Raw genomic sequence first — 23,662 nt, forward strand, 5'->3', positions numbered from 1 at the left:
AGATGCCTTTTCCTGATGCTGTCTTCAAACCACATCTATTCAGCTTTCATCACTGCTCTCCTTTCAAACACCCTTATCCAGAACGATCTGTTTTGGAACAATTCAGATGGTTGATGTTTCCTTGATAGGCAGTATCTGTCACTTGATGCTGAGATTTGCAGGCTGCTAAGGCAGTTCCATCCACACATTAAGTGGTTCCAGCACTATTGTAGCAAATCAGATCAACCCCGATGCACCAAATATAACTGAGGGTCTCCATAGAAAGTTCTTTAACTACTTCAATACTGCTGTTGCTGTCATTAATTAATTCCCAGAAAGGATAAACTCAAGTATCTGCATGCATTAGGCTCCATATTTTACTTCTGCCTATTTCTCACATCTTCTGGAGAAGTACATGTGTTCCATTTTGTTTTGATTTCATAACATTGTATTGATAACTTTACTGTTATTAATCTGTACCTCATACTTCTGCTTGAAAATCATTTACAAAAGCAGAGGAATCGATGACTTAATACAACCCTCAGCATCTTTTACTGCAACTTCTTCATTTGCTTTGCTCAAATACAGCCTAATTTTTCTGGTGTAGTAAAGAATCAAAGACTTGAATAAAAGATTTGCTACCTTTATTAATGCCTGATTGATCCAATAATCAAAACTAGGAATGATCTTCATTTCAGCATTATATTACAGAAAATTGTGCCACTACACAGTCTTTTAAAAAATATGTAATTTTCTACCACTCTGATTTTGTTTTATTTTAACTGAAATAATAAAATCAATAATTCTTAGACTCATTTATCTGATTGCTCTCTTCTTTCAGTAAGGGTCATTACCTCCATGTCTTTCAGCTCCACTATACTTATTAGTTGGTTTTATTTTCTTCAGTTCTACTGGGTTATACCAGATCATTTGTGTACCTTACCTTTTTTGTCTTAAAAAGTCTATGGGAAAGTAATTTGATGCCCTCTTTTCTCACATTTCAAGCTATCAAGAAAATAGGTGAAATTAGAAGACACTTATTTAATACTTCCCGATTTGTGGGGCAATGAATAACATTATATTTTAAGAAGAGAATTTTAAATAAATGCAATCAAGCTAAAGAAGTCTGAGACTATTTGGCCAGTTCTGTGGCTTTTATGATCCTTATGTCTCTTGCTCCAGCAGAGACCCCAATTCAACAGCAGAGTGAGGGAAGGAGAAGCAGGCTGATGCAGCTCTGGGAGCAGCCAAACCTCCTGTGAGCCATGAAGTGCTACCAGCCAGACCAGGTTTTCCATCAGCCAGCTGCAGACACAAATCCTTGCTGCCTTCCCTAAATGAAGGTTACAGACTGAAGTCTGACACCTGTATTCAATGTTGGGTTACAGCCCTTGTAGAATCACAGCATACCCTGAGTGGGAAGGGACCCACAGGGCTCATCCAGTCCAGCTCCTGGCCCTGCACAGACACCCCAACAACCCCACCCTGTCCCTGAGAGCGCTATCCAAATGCTCCTGGAGCTCTGGCAGCCTTGGGCCCATTCCCTGGGGAGCCTGTTCAGTGCTCCACCATTCCTGGGGGAAGAACATTTTTCTGATATCCAACCTAAACCTGTCCTGACTTCATGTCATTCCTTTGAGTCCTTTCTCTGGTCAGGAGAGTGAAGAGATCAATACCTGCCCCTTCACTGCCCCTCATAAAGGACATTGAAGACCCCAGTGATGTCTCCCCTCAGTGTCCTCCAGGCTGAACAAAGCAAGTGCCCTCAGCTGCTCCTCAGAAGGAACACTGAGATCCTCAGCATCTGTGGGGTCATCATGCAGATCACCCTGACCAACTCAGCTGTTCTCAGCCTTGTACCTGGGTCACCTCAGCAGAGAAGCCATTTGGGAGGCAGTCCTGGAGATGCCTCCTGAGTGGAGAGCATGTGCATTAGGGGAACAGATGCCCACATGCCAGAATACTCCTCATCCTTGTGCAATTCAAAGCCTGTCCATTGCATTGAGATGTTGTGGGGCAGTGATTGTGCTCTTCCCCCAGACCAGCTCTGTAGGCAGCAGCCAGTGTGCAGAGCAGCACAACCCACAGCCCAGCCTGGAGGGAAACAGCACAGGGAGCACTCCCCACTGCTCCCCCAGCCTCCTAAAACTGCATAGAAAAATAACAACTGCAGGTAAAAAGTACTTTGGTCAAACAGCAGAAATACTGAACGTGCCTCGCAGCTCCTCCAAGGGGAACACTTGAACAAAATAACAAGGTAAACTTTGGCATATTCTGCTGAATAAAAGCCTCATACATTCAAATTTTTCTACTTACATTTTTAGCAAATTTTAAGATGTAAAATATAATCCTGTGTGGATAGACAGGAAGATGTAAATGTTGAAGTTGGAACACAGTCCTCATGGGGACAGCATTAAATGGAAGAACCTTGGGTTACTGGAGGGTCAGAGGCAAAAAGACAGCACAGTTACGTGGAACAGCAGCAGCACCATCTGTTTTGGGAGTCCTCTTTCCTATATCCTTGATTTACAGAATGTATGGAAGCCTGAGTATTCCCCAAAATGCTTACTGAGTTCTACTTTCACAGTCAGTGAGCAAACAAATAGAGCCTCAAAACTGAACTCCCAATTCAAGCCAACTCCAACAGGCTTATCAGGAAAAAGGCAGAAAGACATCTAACATTTTTGGTTTAGTTACTGATTCTACAAGTTTGGGTTTGTCGTATATTTGCAGTAACTAACAAGCCTCTAGTGGGCTACAGTTCCCAGTAATTAATGATTATTTGTCCTTTTTCTCTAAATAATACAAATTTTGGCTCTCATGTTCTTACACAAAGATATAAACAAACATGAAAAAAAAAAGGGCAAACCAATGTATTTTATTTTGAGCTAACAAGGTCCATGATTTCAGAAAACAAGAAACATGCAAATAATATACCAGAGCTTATATTTCTACGCAACTAGTAAAAATAAAATTAGAGGGAAAAGCCCCACTAAATGAAGAGTGTATCAACTGTAAAGAAAAAGTAGAGATAATACAGTTCTATCTTGCCTCAGGAAAAGCTCAAATGTGAATTCTGGTTTTATTTTTAAAGCTATTTTACTTTTTCTCTTCTTTGGTGCCTTATTAAAAAAAGTTACACACTGAAAACACCAAATTCAGTAGTTTGGAAAAAATTAGCAGCAAATTTAATCATACTTCAGAACTACAATTTCTATTTATTGACTGCTAAATTAATTTTAGAAAAAGGGAAAAAACATAAAGAGTGATGTCTCATAGATTACTTTGCCGTCATCTATTTTTTAATAAAAAATTTGAAGTTTTGGGGTAGAAGCAAAAGTTGACATTTACTGACATTTAGTAGTTAAAATGTAATCCTTCCAGAGAATGAATATCAGAAAAAGGTGGGGGTGGAAGAGAAGGGAACCAACTTCTGCTCTGATTACACAGAAGTTAAAAGGCGTGGAATAAACTGAATGAAAGCACAAAACCACGCATATTTGCAGAAGTTCTCCCAAACAAGGAGGATGTCAGGGTTCCCAGGAATATGATTTTGGGCTCCCTAGAAATACTCCCTGAAAAACAAGCAGTCAGCTCTGGACCTTGAATGGCATTCAGGCCCACCAAAGTGGGGGAGACCATTGCTGCTGATGTCTCAGCCCAGGAATCAGTGATCAATACACACTGACAGCTCACAATGTACACAAGATTCTATTTGTGTGGTTAGGAAAGTGCTCTATAAATGTAATTAACCTGTTTTCTAAAAGTAAACAGAAAATTAGAAAACCCTCACAAGTTTTGAAGCTGGGACACCGATTGCTCTGTGCAGATACAAAGCACCAGTCAAGATTTCTGTATAATCATGCAACAGGAATCTAAAGATTGCTTCAGTCCACATGTAGAAGGTATTTTGATGAATAACTGGCAGATTTAGATTAAATGTGGTATGAAAGTGTAAATTATCTCATTAAAGTTAATTTATTTTTTAATTAAAGTTTAAGTATCATTTGAAGGCTTGAACAGACACCTCAATGCAGCCTAATTTCTCAGGAGGGTCACAGCATCAGAAAAGTTCTTCCTATGAATGGTTTCAAGTTAAAAAGTTAAATCTGAGGGAGTTCTAGCCTGGTGAGCTCTTTTGCAAAAAAAAAAGACAAATCTGGTAAACTGGGGAGCTTTTAAGTATACTGGTCTTCAGAAAAGGCGAGGACCTCTTGGTAATAAAAAGCAACATAAACCAAAACCTTAATTGATTTAATATTATATTAACAGTGCTAATCTCAGCCAAAGAGCATTTAATGCTCTTGTGGACATAAAGGGGGAATGACAAGCAGTAGTCTCTGGGTAATCCCCTACACAGCAGGAAACCAAGGGATGATGGGACACATTAATGTTATTAATTTTTAATAGAAACAGAGCAATGCTTGTCAGTGATGAAGTTGGTGGCCAGTGGTGATAATAACAACACCTCCCCCTACCAAGCCATCCCTATTTTAACTTACTCAAATGAAGATGGAAGATCAAGATTAAAAGACAGAATTTTCCCTTTTGGTCTGCCCAGTCACAGCATCCTCCAGAAGAAGAAATAAACAACTGGAACTTGCATGCAGGAGTTAGAATGCAATTGTTGAGCACACAATACAGTCACAGCACACTGGGTGGCCTCAGGTGTTTAGAGGGTTTACATGAACAAAACCAGAGAACACCAATCTCATGAGCTTTGATGCTTGTGATAGATGGGAAAGCAGCCATGGGGGAAGCCCCACACTGAGCAGGAGGATCATGGATGGTTTCCCATGCTACCCTCAAACTTCCTCTCACACAGCCCTTTCTCACATTGACTGCTCAGGCTACAAGTTCTAGCCATTTTCCTCCTCCAGAACTGCCCTCCTGTCAAACCTCCTCCCTTCTTGTAGGATGGAGGAAAAACCCTGCTTTCGTTTTAGACCCAAGCAGTCCTACACAGTTATTACTTCATATAACCAAAAATGAAGACTGCCACAAACAGCAGGAACCATTTAACAATAAATTACTATTGCTGTGTTGGATGTTTTATTGAACCAACACTTGTGAGAACTTTTTCCTTATTTTCCTTGGGAGATTTGGCTTTTGTGAACATAACACAGCATCCACCCTCCCTCACACCTCCACAACTGATTCAGACAGCAGAAAGGTGGGGAAAACTCAGAACTAATTGCTCTTGTATAAAGTGTTTTATCAATAATGTATAGTGCTGTTTTCTCCTCCTCCAGAGTGCAGCAAGAGGTCAGTTTCTGCAGATCTTGAGTGTCTTGTCCCATTTTTCACCAGTAACAGACACAGAGGCCCAGTCCAAGCCAAGGCAGTCACATTGACCTTTCTCCATGTGCCACTCACTTTGGCACTCTGCTTCCCTGCACTCTGGTGCCAGCAACCTTGGGAGATGTTACTTTGTAGGTTTTCAAACATTAAAAAAACCCAAAAAAACCCAAACCTTAAACCCTCCCAACTGAACATGATAAATCTGGAAAACCACCTAATTCCAGTACACAAGACAGCCATGCAGATATTTTGCCCTTTGTAAGCACAACTCACGTACCATGAACTCTGATGCAAAGCCAGATACTTGTTAAGAAAGTGAAATAAAGACTAAGAATACGACCAGCTACCAAAGTAGTTTGTAATTCTATTCCAAGTTCCAGATACAAAGCTTAGCTTTTAAAAGTCAATAGCAGACATGCAAAAAATTGAATTAAAACCAGCACTGGGGTGCACGATTTCATCATATATTTAAGGAGTTTAAAGTATTAACTACCCATGTCTCTAAAGTTTCAGCTTCTGTTTTTAACCATCTTTAGCAGTTGGGTTTTACTCTAATTCATATTGAAGGTGAAAATAAGGAGCAGAATGGGCCTGAAAAGAAGTTTCAATAACATTACTCTGTATTTCCACAAGCCTTCCTGCCCTTCAGAAGGGATTGGCAGGGGGAAGGATATAAATGTGAATAACTATTGTAAAAAAAAATATATTTCACCTTATGTTTACAGCCAAGTTTAGACAAGTACAAGTTGCCCAGAAAGACACACCCTTACATGAAACTATTGTGCAAAGGATGGACATTACCCAGAGGCACAACCACCAGCAGAGCTGAGGCCACAGCTCATTTCCCTCTCCTCAGACAGGAGGATATTGTACCCCTACAGCAGAAGTACACTTTACACAAGAGAAACAATAATACACCTTCTGAAGCTCAAAGTTTCATTATTTATCCTGACAGTTTTGTATTTATCAGTTGTAACAACAGGATCTGGAAGATCACAGCCAAATTTGTACAGTATATTAAAACTACAGGGGCTTTCTTCTCATTTGAAATGCTCAGAGAAGCTCTGTTTTCTTTCAAGATCTTCACAGCATCACAACCTCTCAGCTCCTGGGGCAACGAATTTCACAGGTTAACTGTGTTTAAGAAAATCCTTTTAAATAATGCAATATTCCAAGGTCAATAGCAGCGAGACTGAGTTCCCACCCTAAGGAAATGGGTGCCTGGGAAAACCCAACCAAGCAGGTTTAATTGGAGCAGGTTTCACATTACTGGGCAAGGTGAAAGGACTGACAATTTTTCGTGTACTCATTCACAGGCAGACACTGAACATGGGTCAGAAAGAATAGTGCCCTGCTCTCCTTTATCACAAACCTACTTCTACAGGGTTTGTATGTATGCAAAAGCCCTATTTTGTCCACAGAAAAACTCTTTAAAAAGCAGAGGACACAGCAGAACCCTTAGAACAGAGAGAGGGCTTGAAAGAACAGGAAGCTTCAAAGCATCAAGGAACCATCAAGCCCCATCTACCTCCCAAGTGTCAGATTTTGACTGTAAATTGATTGGAAAGGGAAGAGGAGAACAAAATGAAAGGCTTTCACTCTTCACGAAGACAATGGGGACGTTGTGCTGTAGCGTGGCTGCAGCAAGACCGGTACCGTGGCACAGCGGCTGAGCCAGAAAATGCAGCCCCCTCCCCTCCCCACCTTGGAGCTCTGACATCTTTGGTGCTAACAACTCGTTGCTGTGGAAACCAGACTGCTTCTGACAAAGCCACATTGACTAAAAGCAACACGTGGGAAAATGGAAGGCCCTGAGAGAAATTAATCCTTTACAGGATAAATAAATATAATTTTGGTTAAAAATTAAGCAAGTAAAAGGGAGTATTTCTCAGTGTTAGAACAACAGGCAAGGAGAACACTGACAAACGCCAGGCCTTGTGGCACTGGAAAGGGATTTTAAGGACATTTCATCCCTGAAATATATGATAGATTCAGGGCTAAGGAGTACACAGGAGTTCAACACACAACACAGGTGTGGGAGTCAGCTGCTCCCTATCCAGTTTTTAACTGCTCTCCTTTGAAAACAAAATGACACCCAACCCCACCCCACGGTACAACAGAAGCCAAGGCTGGTACAAATCAGCACTGAAGGGCTTTCGTAAGGCCCAGACTGACTCACACCTGGGCAAAGCACTCACCCAGCCAAAACCTCAGCACAACAAAGACCTGGCCATGGAGATCACGAGTTGCTCCACACCCTGCCATTCCCTAACACTTTATATATCTCAAAAATGCCATCCAAAAAACCCATAAACAATCCATATTTTATTTTTTTTTTTCAGATTTCTCCCCTTGCAACAGTCTTAATAAATCTGTCCTCAGCCCTTGTTGACTCAGATCCCAGGAGCTGCTTTAGGGCCTGTTACTTGGAATGCCAGCATCCTTAAGAGAGTATTCAAGAAAAAAAATCCTGGGAAAAAGCCTATGGAGAAGAGCCAGAGTTTGAACTGGCAAGGCTTAAGATCTGTGCACAGTGCAACCTTAATAAGACTGGCTCCTTAACCAGATCATCTGAAATTACTTATAAAGATGGCACACTCATGGTTGTTTGTTTGGTTTTTGGGTTTTTTTAAAATAAATTCAACAAGCAAACTTCTCTGGAGGAAAATTGAACTTTTACACAAATTTAATATTTGTGTTTTTTCTTAATACAGGCCATGAAAGCTCCAGTGCAAAATGCCAGGTATCACAAAGATTCAGGAACTTGGAGGCCACTTGTGATTTACATGCTGAGCAAGAATCCTCTCCCCCTTCACTCCCGAGGTATTAAAATGCTGCAGCGTTACAGCTTAATCTCATTTATGGAGCTTTGAATCATCTTAAGTACTTAGGAAGTCTGTGTAAAATACCACAATCCCTGCAGTTTATACACCCTAATCCAGACAGACCACACCTCCAGCTTTCACTGCTGCTGATGGAAAGAAGTTCTCACGGTTTTCCAATTAATGAAGCAGGTCATCTACCCTGCACCTCCAGCACTGGCCACATCCCTGCCACTTCCCTTCCCATCAGCATCACTGTGTCTTCGGAGAGTGCAAGAGCCACACGGACTTCAAACAGCTCTGCAGGACCAAAAGACATAAAGCTCTGCAGACAGCTGTACTGCTGCTAATAGAATATTATACACCATCCTAAAGTCTGCCGTTCTAAAGGCACATTTATCATGGAAAATCTCCAAAACAGGGAAACATATTCAGGTCATATGAGAAATGGGAACTTCTTCAGGGTCAAGCAAAGAGAACTGCAAAAATATTTAGGGATGCAAAATGCTGTCTGATGGTGTAAATAAATCAAAGATTGTATCATTTTTTAAAAGAAAAAGATAAATCACTGTATACGGTGAAGGGATTAAAATGGAAAAGTCTTCATAGGCAAGATATTAATCCACTAACTTCCTCAAAATCACATTGGCTCTTGCTGCCAATAACGGTGACACCTTCCTTCTCTGTGCTTCCCATGAATTTATCACAGCATGAACATAATCTCTGCTTTCTGCTGAAACTGAACAGGCACAAACAACAAGAAGAAGCCATTTACTCTCAGCCCAGGCCACACTTACACAGGGTGCTACCACAGACAGATGGAAATACACTAAGGAAAAAGGGATTGTGTGTGAGCCCTGGCATTCAGGTGTGGACCTGATTCTTTCCGAAGGTTATCAGGTTTTTCCAATCTGGGAATCTCTCTACATGATATGACCATAAGTAAATACACCTGAAGTACACTTTATGTTGTAAATTAAGTTTAAAATTACTGTATATTACTCCTTTGCACTTAAGCTGATTTGCAAAATCCAGTTACCTGTAACGAGACTCCCACTAGCACAAATCAGCAAGGTTTTCCTCCACAGGAGGATTTATACTCTAAAGCGAGGAGGGGGAGCCTTCTAGCCAAGAAGGGTGTCAGGCAATCAGGGGAGTCTGACCAGGCACACACGTGCTCTGCTTTCAGCACCTTCGCAGCTGCAGTAAGACACTTATCTGGAACATTATCAGGTCTTTGAACCTGGCAAGGCGGGGAACACGCCTTGATCTTCCCAAGCTTTGTTGCCACTCAAGTCAGGCTCTAACTTGTGCCAGCTTGCTGAGAGACTAGGGGAGAACAGACAAGGTGCAAAGTAGTATCAACATAGTTTTGCTTTTTCAAGATGACTTAATGGTTTATAGCATTTGGCTGTTTCTGCTTTTTAGGCTTAATGAATTGCGATTGAAAAAAATAAATTTATTACATATAATTTCATTATTTCAGACCGAGCCCACCTCTTTATTTTTAAATTATTTGCTGTATTTCAAATAAAGAGCAGACCAGTCAAGAATGTCAGATCTTCAAAGTAAATTGTTAAGTCCTAGTTTTTTAAAAATTAACTAGTCCAACTGACACTTTGAAAGGTGCCAGTCTGGCCCCAATAAGTACAAAATGCTCAAAGACTCTGGTCTTGAATGACTCACTGGTTTAAAAACAATTCTTCTAGCAGTAGAAACGACCCACTTTTTAATCGACTGGAAGTTATTTTAGGTATTTTATGCATATTTACGTAATTGTCACCAAGATTGGCACTGAAGGATAAAATTCAAGACCAGTCTGATGCTAGCCATATTCTAGGCACTCCTCTGTAGACAGGGCTGCTATTTAACTAGAACTCTTCTGAACTCATATTCATTCTATGCTGTATCCAGCTTTGATCTACAACACAGCTCACGGACTCTGTTACTCAAACTAAGCTCTGTTACTGACACTAAATTTACTGTAGCATGAGATAAACCAGCATAAGCACTGCAGGGAACATGGTAGGTAAGAGAGAATTACAGAATAATTCACTAGAAAGTGCTAATTTCCTCCAGAAACATACAATCATTCCAGAAGAGCTGCTTCACCCTGGATAAAACCTAACCAACCATTACACTTGGTTACCCAAATTGTCATCACAGTTCTAAGTTTAGCACACCATTATTCTTCCTTATGCCAAAAATGTTGAAATGTTTCACTCCTAATCTGGCATAATTCTCTTCTAAAAATGCAATCTGCAGCATCTAAGAAGACTGTTACCATTTCCTATTCTACAAGTAATCACCAGCCTAAAATAACCTTCACTTTCACTGTGTGCAGTACTTTCTCCATTGCTGCATCATTTTCCTCGATCATCATCTTACTTTAGGCAGCAAGCAGAGTATTTTACAAGCACCAGCTATTTAGATAACTTGCAAAACAAATACTTTGGACTGTACAGTCCCCTGTTTGTGAGCAATCATGACTTGGCTTCAGGGTACACTAACTGAAAACAGACTATTCCACTATTAGCTTTTGTCATGCAGAACTATTTAATGTAATCAGAAACATTAAAACTGAATGAGAGACAGAAACATAGCTAGAGACTAAATGAAACTGAGGCAGAATGCTTGTCTCTGTCCACAGCAACTCACCTATGGAAAGCAGAACATTCTCTAGATAGTCCTATGTTTGGGTCCTAAGAATCATTTTGGGAACAACTTTCCTTGCAAAATTTCTTTCTCCATTATCTGTTTTCTTTCCTTCTGAGAAGAAAGTTATGCTAACACTCTCAGGCGTAACAGCAGAGACTCCTACTCTACAATTATCATTTCTATCATTCACTAAACATTCTTCAAACCTAAAAGGCAAGGAGGGTGTTCAATTTTGTGTTTGCTTTTTGCTTTATTTAACATTTGGGCTATGCCTATTTGTCTTCGAATCAGCAATATACAGTCACTTTTCTGCTGGCACTCAGGAGCACAACACATTTTCCATGAGGCAGGGGATGGCTTACCTCACTATTTATTCTAGAGGATAAGGTCTGTGTGTAGACGTGGCACTTGGGGACATGGTTCAGTGGTGGACTTGGAAATCCTGGGTTAATGGTTGGACTTGATGATCTTTAAGGCCTTTTCAAGTTTAAACAATTCCATGAAGTAGCAGGTCCATTCATACACACTCCACCTGAACCTGGAAGTGTCAAGTGGCTGGAAGCATCTGCAGTACACAGGGAATGTGCCCAGTGCTTAGGGGAGAAGTATTTTACCACTGCTACTCAGGAGTTACTCATCCCAAAAGTGCACCCATAACCAAAGTACTCAGCTTTCCTGAAGTTCCAAGGGTCTTTGGTTTGTGACTATGCCTGAATTGTCCTTCCTTTCCTTCTGGAAAGAAGCACCATCTGTCTACTGAAGAGAAATAGTATGGCAATGACATGTAACACTGCTTTTACATCCTGAAACATCCACCAAAATCCTGAAGCTGCAGATGCAGAGATGCCCCAATACCCAACAGGAGGCTCTCTACCTCTCTGTTCTATTCTTATTTAATCCCAGCTCTGAGCCCTTCCTACCATCTTCCACAAAAAATAAAGGAGATCATCAAATACATTGAAGTATTATTTTGACACCACTTAGCAGGAATTTGTGCCTAAAAAGAAATGAGGGAGAAGGAAAGAAAGAACAAGGAGCTGTAGGTTGGGGTTTTTTTTAATGGAAGGCAAATCCCAGGAGTTCACATTTATCCTCACAGGTTAACCAGCTATTTTGGTCTCCTCTCCCTAAAAACAGTGAAGAGTGCAAACACCAGCAGAGAACACTCGAGCTGATGTCAGTGTTAAAGAAGCAAAGGTTAAACTTGCCCTAAAGCCCCAAAAGGCAAAGTGAACAGAAGGGGGCAGGCTGGCAGAGAGGAGATAAAAATAGAAGAGTGACTAGACTTCACTTGACAGCTATTTCTGGATCAACTATGGAAAGAGATCTGAGAAGCTTTTCTATTTGTAAGGGAGACAGAGACCAAAACATAGCTGCCTTCCAGAAGGCCACAGCCCTGCACAGCAGTTTTGTTTATGCTTCTACTTTTCTAAATCCCCATGTTCTCACTATTTGGAAACAGTGCTGTTCAGCCAAAATGTCATTATATGTCTAAGTGAGAAACCAGATGAGATTTTCTGGAGCAGGACAGCAATGCATGTGGCATTTCAATTTAACAGAAACAAAGCTGACAGCACATTGTAAACTGGGCAGCAAATCACAATGCCAAGCAGAGTAAACTAAGGCACACAGTATTATAGGAAAATAACCAAAACCCTGCAGTATCTCCAAAAGGATGCCTTGTGTTTTCCCACTCCAAAATGATTAGTGAAATTCCAACCAGTTCCAATTATGCATATGGACTAACAAAAACAACAACAGGGACCTCCCAATTACAGCATGGAGTGCTTGACTGTTGTATGGCTCTGGGGATGAATATTTTTGCCTGTTCAAGCCCTTTCCTCTTGAGTACCTCTGCTAAAATTCCTTCCATTGAGTACTTTCTATCCAAACCCTGGCTGTGCTGGCTCTGTTCACATTTAAAAGAAAACCTGCAGGCAGAAAGCAGTGCCATCTGCCCAGTCAGGAGCTGCTTTAATGGGCAAGTTTGATGTGAAGGAGAACAGCCTATTACACTTTATCTTCAGCAGCAGGAGTGATGTTCTTCCTTTCCCAGGAGCAGGTTACAGCAAGCACTCTCATGCCTGAAGTATTTGTCCACAAATACACATAAATCTCAATGGATATGTGCAAGCAACCTCCAGAAAAAAATCCATCCAGCATCCCCTTTTTTTTCATGTTTAACTTGCAATTCAGTCTTTCCATTTTTCTTTACCTGTCATACCAGTTGGGTTTGTTCTGTGACAGCTCCATCAGCCTCCACTTTCTATTCCTGTAAGTGAATGATAACCCTGCCATCATACCTGAGAAGAATGGGCAGTGGCAAGGCCCTGTTGTCCCTACACAGAGAATTCTGCTCCGAGGTTGTTTCTGAATATTTTTTCCCAAGCTTCTTGTAACTTTTACGTAACTGCTTTGACTGGATGATTTCCTCTGAAGTGTCATCTGGAGCAGGTTTGGGACTTGTGTGGCCCAGTTCAGGTTTCACAAGAAACAAAGGAAAAACTTTCTCTGAATATTTTCATCCTTGCAAATATCTTCAGGGCTGGGAAAAGATCTTCCTATTCTTGCCAATTAACCAAGCAGAGTTTTTATCCCTCCTTGCTGAGTAATCTTCTCACTAGACCATCCTTGCAGAGAGCAGTGGATTCTCTCTGGGCTGCTGGCAGTTTTACTTAATTGCATGTTTAACTTTTTATTCAGCACTTAAACCCATAATGATGAGAAACGCACAAAGTATTATCTGCCATTCAAACTCCCTAGAGAACTCATAAACATCTTAATTTTGCTGCCATACTTCTGTCCCTTTCAGAAGAAAAGTGCACACATTCCACAGCTGGATGTGAAACAGGATGGCAAACACATTTACAGGGTAAGTTCAGTGATACATCAGCTATTGCTGACCTGTAATGACTGAGGAAGTGAAACTTTGGTCCTCAAGACATATTAAAAGTTTCAAAAAAAATCAGCCAACACAAACAAGACATCAGTGCTAAACACAAACAGGTATTAGAGACTCCACCATAGGTTCCTCCAACCCATCAAGCAGAAGACATTCTATCAGGGCACAGCAACTTCCATTCTCTTCTCCCTCTCTCCAACTTTGAAGGCTAAAATAAAAAAGTATTTTCTGGATACTAATATACATCAGAATATACTTCCTACTTCATTCCAGAGCTACAAAATTTGCTCTAGAACATACATGTTGCTACTGAATTACTCTCTGGAAAGGCAACTTCTGTTTTAAAATGCTTTCAGCCCTTATGACTGCAAACCCTTTCAAGTATGAATGATCTCTAACCAGCAACAGTCACTGAACTCTTCAGAAACAGCAGATCAGCTTCAGCATTAACTATTATCCTTCATCACAGAATGCTAAGTTTAGAAATTCATGTTGCTAGTGCTCCAGAAGGACCTGATTAATGGATCCCCTCAGAGATGCAAAGATGTGACACTCCCCATGGCAGGTGCAAAACCCCAGTACCCGAAGTCTGTCAAAACCTCCAGTTTCCCTATGATAAACTTCTGTGAGTCACCTGCATAAAGCTAATACAAAAGTGTGATGAAGTACACGAGAGTGTTGGAAACACGTGAATTAATCACCTGTTAATCATTATTAATCATAATACAAAACATTGTACTATAAGCTTTTCTAGTTCCTCTATTAAAATTTTTTTCAGTACCCAAAGCTGCCAGGTATTTCCAGGCTTCTCTATCACAACACAAAAACTTTGATGGGGAGATGTTCTGCTTGGTAGGGAACATCTCCAGGCCTTGGCAGAGCATCCAGCTGTCCACTGGCAGATCCACTCTGCTCCCAGCACACATGGAGCATGTTTAGGGAAAGGAAGGATACCCGAGAGCCTCCTGGACCTATCAGATTAACACAAGCAAGGAATCTGTAACAACCATAAGTAATTCTCATGACAATTACTTCAGATGCTTTTAGTCTTCTGGTACTGAACCAGGCTCATTTAGGCAGCTTTTTTTTTTTCCTAACAATGTGGTTTAAGAGCATCAGGGAAATTTTCAAGTTTAAAAGCTGCAGAACAAAAGGCAAGCAAGCTTTATGTTCTCTAATGAATGGTTATTGCTCCATTTATTTAAGTGGTACTTATCACCATAAATATCTACTAAACTCATTTACCCTACTGGTGTAACCAGTGCTTTCCCAGGAAATATCTTTTGGTAAGTGGATTGCAAAAATAAAGTAGGAAAATAAATGAACAACTAGAAACGCTCCTTAAGAAAAGTCTTCAAACAGAGGAAAGACTAAAGATCAATGAGCATTTAAGTATTTCACAGCTTAGGCCTATTCACTGCACAAGATCCAAAATAGTTTCCTTCGTGAGTATTGCATAATATGTTCATTCAAAATCTAACAGGTTTTCTCCCAGAACACACCAAGACACGGTTCTCTCCCCCGCTTTTTTGTCTTTTAAATATGAACTCGAGAATCTCACAGCTGATAACATTATTCTGGAAACTACACAGAATATTCTGGAAAAGGCTCAAGCTGGGACTCCAGTGTTGCAATAGCAAATGTTTCCACGTATTCAGATTCTTCACGCATCACTCTTTGTGAAAGGTAAGCAGCGGAACAAGTAGCTTTTACAGGGTTCTGGGAGTGAACTCTGGCCTCCAAACCATAAATAAGGAGAAAGTACAAAACGTACATACCTTCAAAGCACATTTCTGGCCTGTCTCCTTGTTGAAACATTCCAGTACTTTGCCATTGATTCCTAACCCTAGCACACGTTTGGAGAGTTTGTAGTCGTCTGTAACTGCATGTTTTTTTATCTCTAGTTTGACATGGGCTGTTCCCCCAGGCAAGGATTTCACGCTGCTCTTACTCTCCACGTGACTCTCTGCCTGGGATTCCTGTTCACCTTCACTTTGTTCCATATCAGGGAAGAGTGGGATGACAGAGACACCCGACAGATTCCTGTGGGGTATCCTCAGCAGAGCCCCTTCACTCAAGCAATCAAACCCAGTGCTTCAAACGGTCCATTTTCTTGCCATTTAGTCCTGAGTAAAAATGTAAACAAGTGTTAGTAATTGATGTCAACTAACTGTTGTCCCACCTCACTGCTTTTCTCTTAGCAAGATGACCAGGTGCCAGGGAGAACAGAAGTGGAGGGTCACCTCAGGAAAGCACACTTTGGCTTTACAGACCCCAGTTCCAATACACACAGCTCTCAATCTGCAGGTATAAATCACTGCTTTTACTGCAACAAAAAGTAACTGAGTAACTGCTGAGACTTGGAATAACACTACAGCTAAACTCTGTACAACAGAGCAGTGCTTCCAGCTTATAAACCCGCATCTACTACTTGTTGCCTCAATGTTTTATGTAGAAATCCTCACAATGGTCCCCTGCCTCATCCCGACACTCCCAAATTACGCAAGAGAACCACGAATACCTGGACTGAACCCCAGAGCGGCACTGCTTGGGCAGGCACCGAACCCTGGGACTGTGCTTTAATTGCCTGGGTCCACAAGCGAGGAGCAGGGACCACCAAACCACCCAAAAACTGAAGTCCGTGGAGATGCCATGGCGCGGCTCCCAAAGCCGAGCGGGTCCCGCTGGGGACTGAGGGGGATCTCCGGGGCGGGTCCCGGAGCCAGCAGCCCCGTTCCCACGAGCAGAGGGGCCGCTCGCTCAGCCCCCCGCGCTGAGGCGGCGGCGGAGGGCGGGAAAGCCCTGAGGCGAAGCCGGGAGAGCGGGGGGTGGCGGCGGCGGGAGCCGGGCGGGGGCAGCTCCACGCCGGAGCTCGATTACCTGCCTGTGGCGGCGCGGCCCCAGCCGAGGCTTCCCGGAGCGGCTCGGGGAAGGCGGGCTCTGCCTGGGTCCGCCCCGCCGCCCCGGGCAGGTGCGCACCGCCTTCCCGCCCCGAACCGCGCCGGGCTGCCGGCGGCGGGACCGGCCCGAGCCCCCCACAAGCGGCCGGGACTGGGCCGGGCCCGAGCGGGGAGCGGGAGCTCCCTCGTGGTCAGGTTCCACTGCTCGGGTTCCTCTGAACAACCCTGGTGGGGAACAACCCTCGCGGTGAATTTAAGGTGATTTAGGGTGGTGATTTTAATCACGATATGAATTTATTGGGGTAAACGGCCCTGATAGAGGAGGAAAATGAGGCTGCAGCGGCGGCGGCTCCGGGCTGGTACCGCAGCGCGCCCGCGCGGTGGCACCGCCGGCCCTTCCCCCGATGGCTCCTCTGGGAAGGGGGAGAGTCGCCACGTTCGCTCCAAAGCCTGTGTTAAACAGGCTGTTGCGATGAGACCCGATAGCGGGCAGTGATCTTTAAGGCGCTTGGCTACCGAAAGGGTGCTCTCACTACATGCAGTCACTAAACGCGACCAAAGACGTGGTCAGTGATTCTCGGCACTTTCAGATGCACAGTCAGGATACTAAAAGTGATGGTTCCCACAGCAACTGTCGCTCATCGCTGGTGCACAGAGTGTGGTTCCAGGGATGTGAAATGCTGATCTTTTTTCCCTACATGTGAAGATGAGTCATGCATCGAAATGGAGCTGTATTCGTATCACTGGAAGGAGCTTAAAGTTCACATGCTTTACAAGTTAAAAATACATTTGTCATTTTACGTAACATAATGGCATCTGGAGTTCTAGCAGATAGGAAAATAATTAAAAGGGCTAATGAGACCTTTCTCCAAGGAATAAAAAGTAGTTCAACTTAGCAGGATGCAGATCTGCAGTACCTCACCATGTGATGTGACGCTACAGCAATTCTGCCTCAGGTTTCCCTTCCAGGCTTTCAGCAGTTCAGCTGCTGGAGGGTCTGGTCCCCTGATTCAGCTCACCTATTCTGGGCTAGTCAAATCCCTGAGGAAAACAGCTATTTCAAATCTTTTCAGGTTTAGCTGTCAGCCTTCTTAGTCTTTGCATCACCTCCCACTGCGGTAGTCTCAGAGAAACGTATATGTAACTGTGAGCTCCCAGGTTCCAAACCTTCAATAACATGGTTCTGCGGTCACTGGCTTGCTCTGATTTTCGTTCCCATGGCTTCTGCCTGTCCTTGCTTTTCTGTTTGTGCTGGATAGTAACTTCCTTTTCTTTGCAACAGGTAACTATTAGTCCTTTTCTTCGCATTCAGTCACTGGGGGGCAGACCCTTCAGAAAACTTCTAAATTTCTCTGGTTTCTTCTGCATTTTTTATTTTGAAAACCATACTTGCTCTCACCCATCTGTAGCTCCCATTCCTGGCCCCACTTTGGATCTTTCCACGTAACTCTCGCCCAAAAGCCTCTGGCTGCCCAAAGCAGGCAGGAGTTACACTGACTAGCACATTGAAGCTGGTACAAGACAATTTATGGCTCTATTCTAGGAAATATTAAATGTTGCAAAAATTCCAAGCAGATGTCTACTTAAGGGGTTGCTACTTTTTATAGTGTGTCAGAAGTAAGGAATTTCATTAAGAAACTATGACTCTAACTATTACAAGAATGAGTTTCTAAAAAAATCAGCTGTGCATGGAAAGCAAGGAGGAAAGATGAGGGAATGAGACAAGGATGTGTGAAATTACTTGGTTCTATATGTCTCAGTTATGAGCCGTCTCCTGATGAGAAGAGTTAAACTGGGAGGATACAAACCACATTTTTCAAGTCATGGGGTATCTCATTGGATGAAAAACTTGTTTGGGTTCACTACCTGATGTTGCCTGGATATGCTCTTGGCAAAGTTCATAATTTTACCAGTAATGAGTTTAAACAGGACAAAACACCTTAAAAATCCAATGTGAATCATAGTTAATATGGCCTTACATCAACCCTCTGCTAATTTCAACCACTACAAATTCCTAAAAAGCCTTTCTAGCACCAGCCCAAGTATTAGGCAGCCTCACTCTACACAAGGATGACCCCAAAATAAAAAGCAACTCCTGAAGCCTCTCTTTGTGCTCGTGGCAGGTGGAGCTCCATTAGCATTCTCTGGAGATGCTGATAGAGAGTAAACTGACAGACCCACTGTAGTTCCTTGAGCCAGGGGACGTTTTTCATTCAAACAGATGTTTTTATTTATTGATGTTTGCTTTTTGAAGTTAAAAAAAAAAAATCCAAAAGCCTAAACCAGTACTATTACAGGCTAAGAGCCCACTACAGCAAAAGTTCTTTCATCTTCACAAAAATCCCTAACACTGTAAATTAAACATAATCCTATTTTTACCAGAAGTCCCCAACAGCAACAACACAAAACAATTTGAATTTCAAAAGAGAATTGGTAGCTCAGTTATGCCTGCTTTATCCCACCCCATCCCCCCCCCAAAAAAAAGAAAAAAAAAAAAAAGGCTCATAGGAGAAAGTAGCAAATATTAAGGCACTGTTCTATCAAGAAGCTTTGGGGCAGCATCCCCTTTCCTCTAACCAGTGTCTTAACCTGGAGAAGCTTTTTATTTTAGCTAGCACAAAGTTTGGATATGTTCTCCCTGGTTTTATCATGTCTTGGATATCACAGGTACCTGCTTTACAAACACACAGCACCACTCTGTTTAAACAGAGAAGGTTCATTCTGGCTGTTCCACTGGGTATTTTCACTGCCTCTGCCATGCTGCAGCAATTCAATAACAGGGATCAAAGCTATTTCAGACTTTCAAATGTCTCATTTCCTAATAAAAACAAAATTAAATAACTGAGTTTGCTGTCATCTGGAGAGCTAGGAAAGCTGAAGTCATCAAATGTTCTCTAAGTGATGGCGTATCTTGAGGAGTGATGCCTGAATGGTACAGGGATTGTATATTTCCTTATATACAAAAGTTATTTGCTTTGGGGGTCAGCCCTTTGACAGCAATGTCTCATGGAAATCTCACCAGTTATGATCAAGAAATTATCAGCTGAAAATTTGTGACTTGTTTTTCTGAAACTTTGCTTTGTCTGAGTAACAGCTCTCTATTTTTTTCTGTTGGTATGAGAAATCCACGCTCACAGGATGCATTATATAGATGTCACCAAAGAGAAAATCCTCTGTACTGTCAGGTTGAAGTGAGGACATGGCTTTGTTTGGTTGGGCGGTTGCAACAACCTTATTAAATCCCCCAGGAAGTTTTTCAGAAACTGCATCTGTGATATTAAAAGAAAGAAAGGGCAGCTCCACAGAGTAATATTTTGATATGAAGGAGAACAAAAGCAGCTTCTTGTAGGATCTTTAGTTTAGTCTGTCATGTACACAGTGGTCTGAAACACAAACTATATGCATGTTTTTTCACCTGTCTTTGGCTCTGCTCTGGAGGTGTCTGTCTCAGACTTATCAAAAAGGCATGAAAAAAAAGCTGAACTCAAAAAGCTCATCAGCAAACAGCCTAGCTCTTTTCTCTCCTGGCTGACACAAAACCAGATTTATAAAGTTCTTTCATAGGCAATGATCTTTACTGATGCTTTGTTGCTAGAACAACTTCTCTTTTATTCTCGACACCCCCTGTCCTTGTGTCAGTGGGATTATAGCATGGTTTCCAGGAGGAATTAAAATTCTGGCTATGAAGCAGCTTCTAGTTAAGGAAAGGGAAGTCTCAAGAACATCACTCTCACCATCTAGTGAGCCTGTCCTAGTACCTTTGTTCCTCAAGATGAATTCCTCCATGTTAGCACATAGCAGGTATTTTCCTATAGAAATACAGGTGAGCATAGAAAAGCTGTTTTTTTATGCATGGCCTCAGGCATCCTATTACAGGTCCCTTGTCTGGTCAATGAGAAGGTTTTGGGAGGCTCCATCCATGTTCCTCCACATCTTATTGATGGGGGAGTCAGAGAGATACCAGCTGAATATTTCCTTTTCAGCAGACAGGAAAAGAAAAAACTTTTTTTTTTTTTTTTTTTTTTTTAACAGAAGAATCATAAATCAAAATCATAAAAACCTTTCTAATCTGTCTACAGGAGATGGTGCTTCATTTTATGCTGCAGTAGAGCAGAAGAAATTAATCTCTTTCATTGAAACATCCTGCAACTAATGAACTAATGGGTATGACAGCATTGCCTCGTAGTTGTGGGGTGGCCTTCCAGACCACTCAGGAATACAATTTTTGCAGCATTCAAATCAAGCAGCAAAACTCCTAACAGATGCCATACTGCCTTGGTGTGACTTCTAGGTCACCATGTGCCACAAGCCTTGGGACAACAAATATGCTGAGCTCCTTATAATAACCCAGGTTATTTTTTCACAGGTTGAAATGAAACCCATTCCTTTCTGCACATCCCACTTCTCATGGAGCCAGCTCAGATGTCCCTGTATCCATGGCACATCCCACACCCTGGAGACTCCTTCATTGTTACTCACAAGGTTGGGAAATCAAAACCACAACATTAAATGAACCACCTGTTGTTAATTACAGAAATTGGTGTGTCCTACTCGAATAACGAGCTGGCCCCTCTAAACAAAGAACAGTTGCTTGTTATTGGTAATGCTGGGTCACTCAGAGCGTTCCTCAGGGTAAGGGCCAGGCAGCAACCAAAGGGTGACTTATTTTCAGTCTTTCAAGCTACTGGTTAAGGTAGATGCAGTCCCCGAGCACACAGACGCCTCTCAAGAGTTTCGATTCTGGATGACACTTTTCATTTACACCAACTCTACAAGATCACAGGAATGTCCAAATGCCCAGCAGAAGCTGTGTAACACCCGCAGTGGGAAGGGACTCTGGCCACCGGTTTTCCCAAGCACACATTTAGCAGCAGATGGTGCTCTTGTGTCAGTGAACTTTCGTGAGGGACTAACTGCCTCACTCTGGATTTTCTTCCCTGACTTTATTGCGAGCTTTGAGCTTTCTTTGATACCTTTCATAACTGAAGCCTAGCATTCAATTATATCACTCAATACTGTTTCTACTGCCTCTGTAATGTCTTTATTATTCAAGACAGTACTCCGGAAAACCGTTTATATGAATATAAACTGTGTTTAAACAACTAATTAGTGTGAATGGCTGCAATTTATATTGATTGCAGGGCTTGGGACACTGGCACTCCTCGGGCACAGTGTGCTCTTCCCCTCTTGGGGCATTGCCCTGTGCCCGAGGAGTGCCAGTGAACACAACGTTCACACTGCTGAGTGCTCCTGACTTCAACCAGATCACTGATTTCTCAGTTAAAACAGCCCAGGGATTAGCCTGATTTTTTTTATTATTATTTTTTTTAATATGATCTCCTAAAGAAGTTTCTAGTGCAAATTCAAGCTCCTTTCATTTATGTGCACATCCTCAGCTATTTCGAGACAATGCTCATCTCCCCGGGTCCTGCAGCACCGTGAGCAGAGCGGCTCGGGTCCGGTGAGTGCGGCTGGAAAACCAGTGCTGGGAGATTCTGCGGGGATGTTTGCTCTGCACAGCTCTGAGCGGGGCTTCCCTGAGCCGCAGATACAAATGGCTGCTCAGCCGGCACAAAAAGCCTCCTCTGGGAGAGGATCACTAGATGGAGCCCGATTCTAAGTGGAAAAAAGATGCAGACAGCTCCTCACTGCCGGCGCCGGGCTGCAGCGCTCCTGCCGGCACACCAAGCTGGGACCTCAGCATCCCTCCCCGAGGCTGACGACGAATTAAATACCTTCCGAATGTGCAGGTTCACTGTGGTTTGCCGGAGACAAGAGCTGCTCCCAGCTCAGTCTAGGCAGTCTATCTAGATCTGCTCAAATCCATCGTGCTGCTGCGCCACCGACAGAAGGTTTAGACAACCTCGGATTTAGATGTGAAGGGGCACAGGCACAGAGGTGTCCTCTGGAACCCTGAGCCAGAGCTACAAAGAGGCCTCCGAATGATCGTCTGAATGTTGTGCTTGCTGTGCACAGGAAAGGTGAGGATTGAAATTCCTCTGCCAGCCCCTGGCCTCCTCTGTGAATTTACACACATTCAGAGGAAGTGGGAGCTGAAGTATGTCAGGCTCAGAAGCTACCTGGTCAAGGAGTGCCTGCAGGCTGACATTTCCAACCCCTTGAGATGGCCCTCGAGTACTTGGATGGATACTCCGGATACTTCGATGGCCCTCAGCACCTCTCTCTTCACATAGCTGTGTATTATTAGCAGCACTCATTACTGCACTGCTCTTGATGCCCCTGATGCAGGACAGAAAACAGGTGGAAGTGTCCAGGAGGCTGAGCAGCTGCCAAATGAAACTGCAGGGAGTGAAAGGCTGAGTCAAGAGCCGAACACAGGCTGCCTGCTCTCAGGCTTCATGTTCATGAGGTTAGAAGGGAACACCCTTCTAAGCTCACCCTTATCAGCATCCTGCCTTCCCCTCTGCTCCCGGCCCCATCCACTTCTGAGTGTTCTGAGTGGTATAAGGAATATTTTTAAGTATTCAACCTATTCCAATGGAGGTGGCAGATGTCTCATTCTCTCTTATCTTTAATAAGCGAAGAGGTGGCAACTGGTGGAAGGAAAAGACAAAAGCAACCAAGCTTTTGTTATAAAGTGTTCCAAAATAAAAGGCTCAATAGCCCTAAAAGAAACCTAAATATTTCTTTGTGGGTTGCCAGATTTTAGCTCGACAATATTCTATACATGCAGGACAAAACGGTGCTGGTGTAGCCTTTTCCAGGTGACTTTGCTGAGCTGATACCTGATTCACAGGAGACTCTCAGGTGACAAAGACAACCCTTTAAGACAACCTAAGCAGCGTGACAACCACACAGTCGCTGCCCAGAGTAGCAGACCCGGCAGCACATCTTCCTCCTAGTCCCCAGGTTTCACTGGAAATTGTCCCTCCAGCCCCACGGCCTTGCCCGTCCCCGAGCACCCGCTGCAGCGGAGCTCAAGCGACCCGGAGAGGCGCCGTCAGCTCGGGAGGGATGCCGAACCGCCGGGGAGGGGAGGCATAAAATGACACCGCAAAACTACAAATGCTTCAAAACAAATGGAAGCAAAACGACACGTAACTGCGAGACAATCAAAGGGAACAGCGCACAAGCCCGGG

General features: G+C 42.9%; 1 protein-coding gene and 1 long non-coding RNA gene across 4 annotated transcripts in view; both read right to left on the reverse strand.

The window, feature by feature from the left end:
• Positions 1-16,631, reverse strand: part of MAPKAPK3 (MAPK activated protein kinase 3) — a 53,072-nt gene extending 36,441 nt beyond the window's left edge. For 2 of the 3 annotated variants that reach the window (XR_004499189.1, XM_015640605.2), the window contains exons 1-2: positions 16,184-16,502; positions 15,441-15,788 (exon numbers count right to left, since the gene is read on the reverse strand). Coding sequence is in view for 2 of the 3 variants with exons in the window: in XM_015640605.2 (XP_015496091.1) it covers positions 15,441-15,665 (225 nt within the window). In the remaining variant the exon portion in view is untranslated. Of the gene's footprint in view, positions 1-15,440; positions 15,789-16,183; positions 16,503-16,542 lie in introns of those variants that run through there. The other variant, XM_015640606.3, reaches the window with a different exon arrangement.
• Positions 16,632-20,565: 3,934 nt separating this feature from the next.
• Positions 20,566-23,655, reverse strand: LOC117245043. The gene is made up of 2 exons (XR_004499190.1): positions 22,962-23,655; positions 20,566-22,862 (listed from the first exon to the last, which is right to left on the reverse strand). It is a non-coding gene; the product is annotated as an uncharacterized LOC117245043 (long non-coding RNA).
• Positions 23,656-23,662: the final 7 nt, after the last annotated feature.

Source organism: Parus major, chromosome 12 (assembly GCF_001522545.3).
Source record: "Parus major isolate Abel chromosome 12, Parus_major1.1, whole genome shotgun sequence".
Classification (NCBI taxonomy): Eukaryota; Metazoa; Chordata; class Aves; order Passeriformes; family Paridae; genus Parus; species Parus major.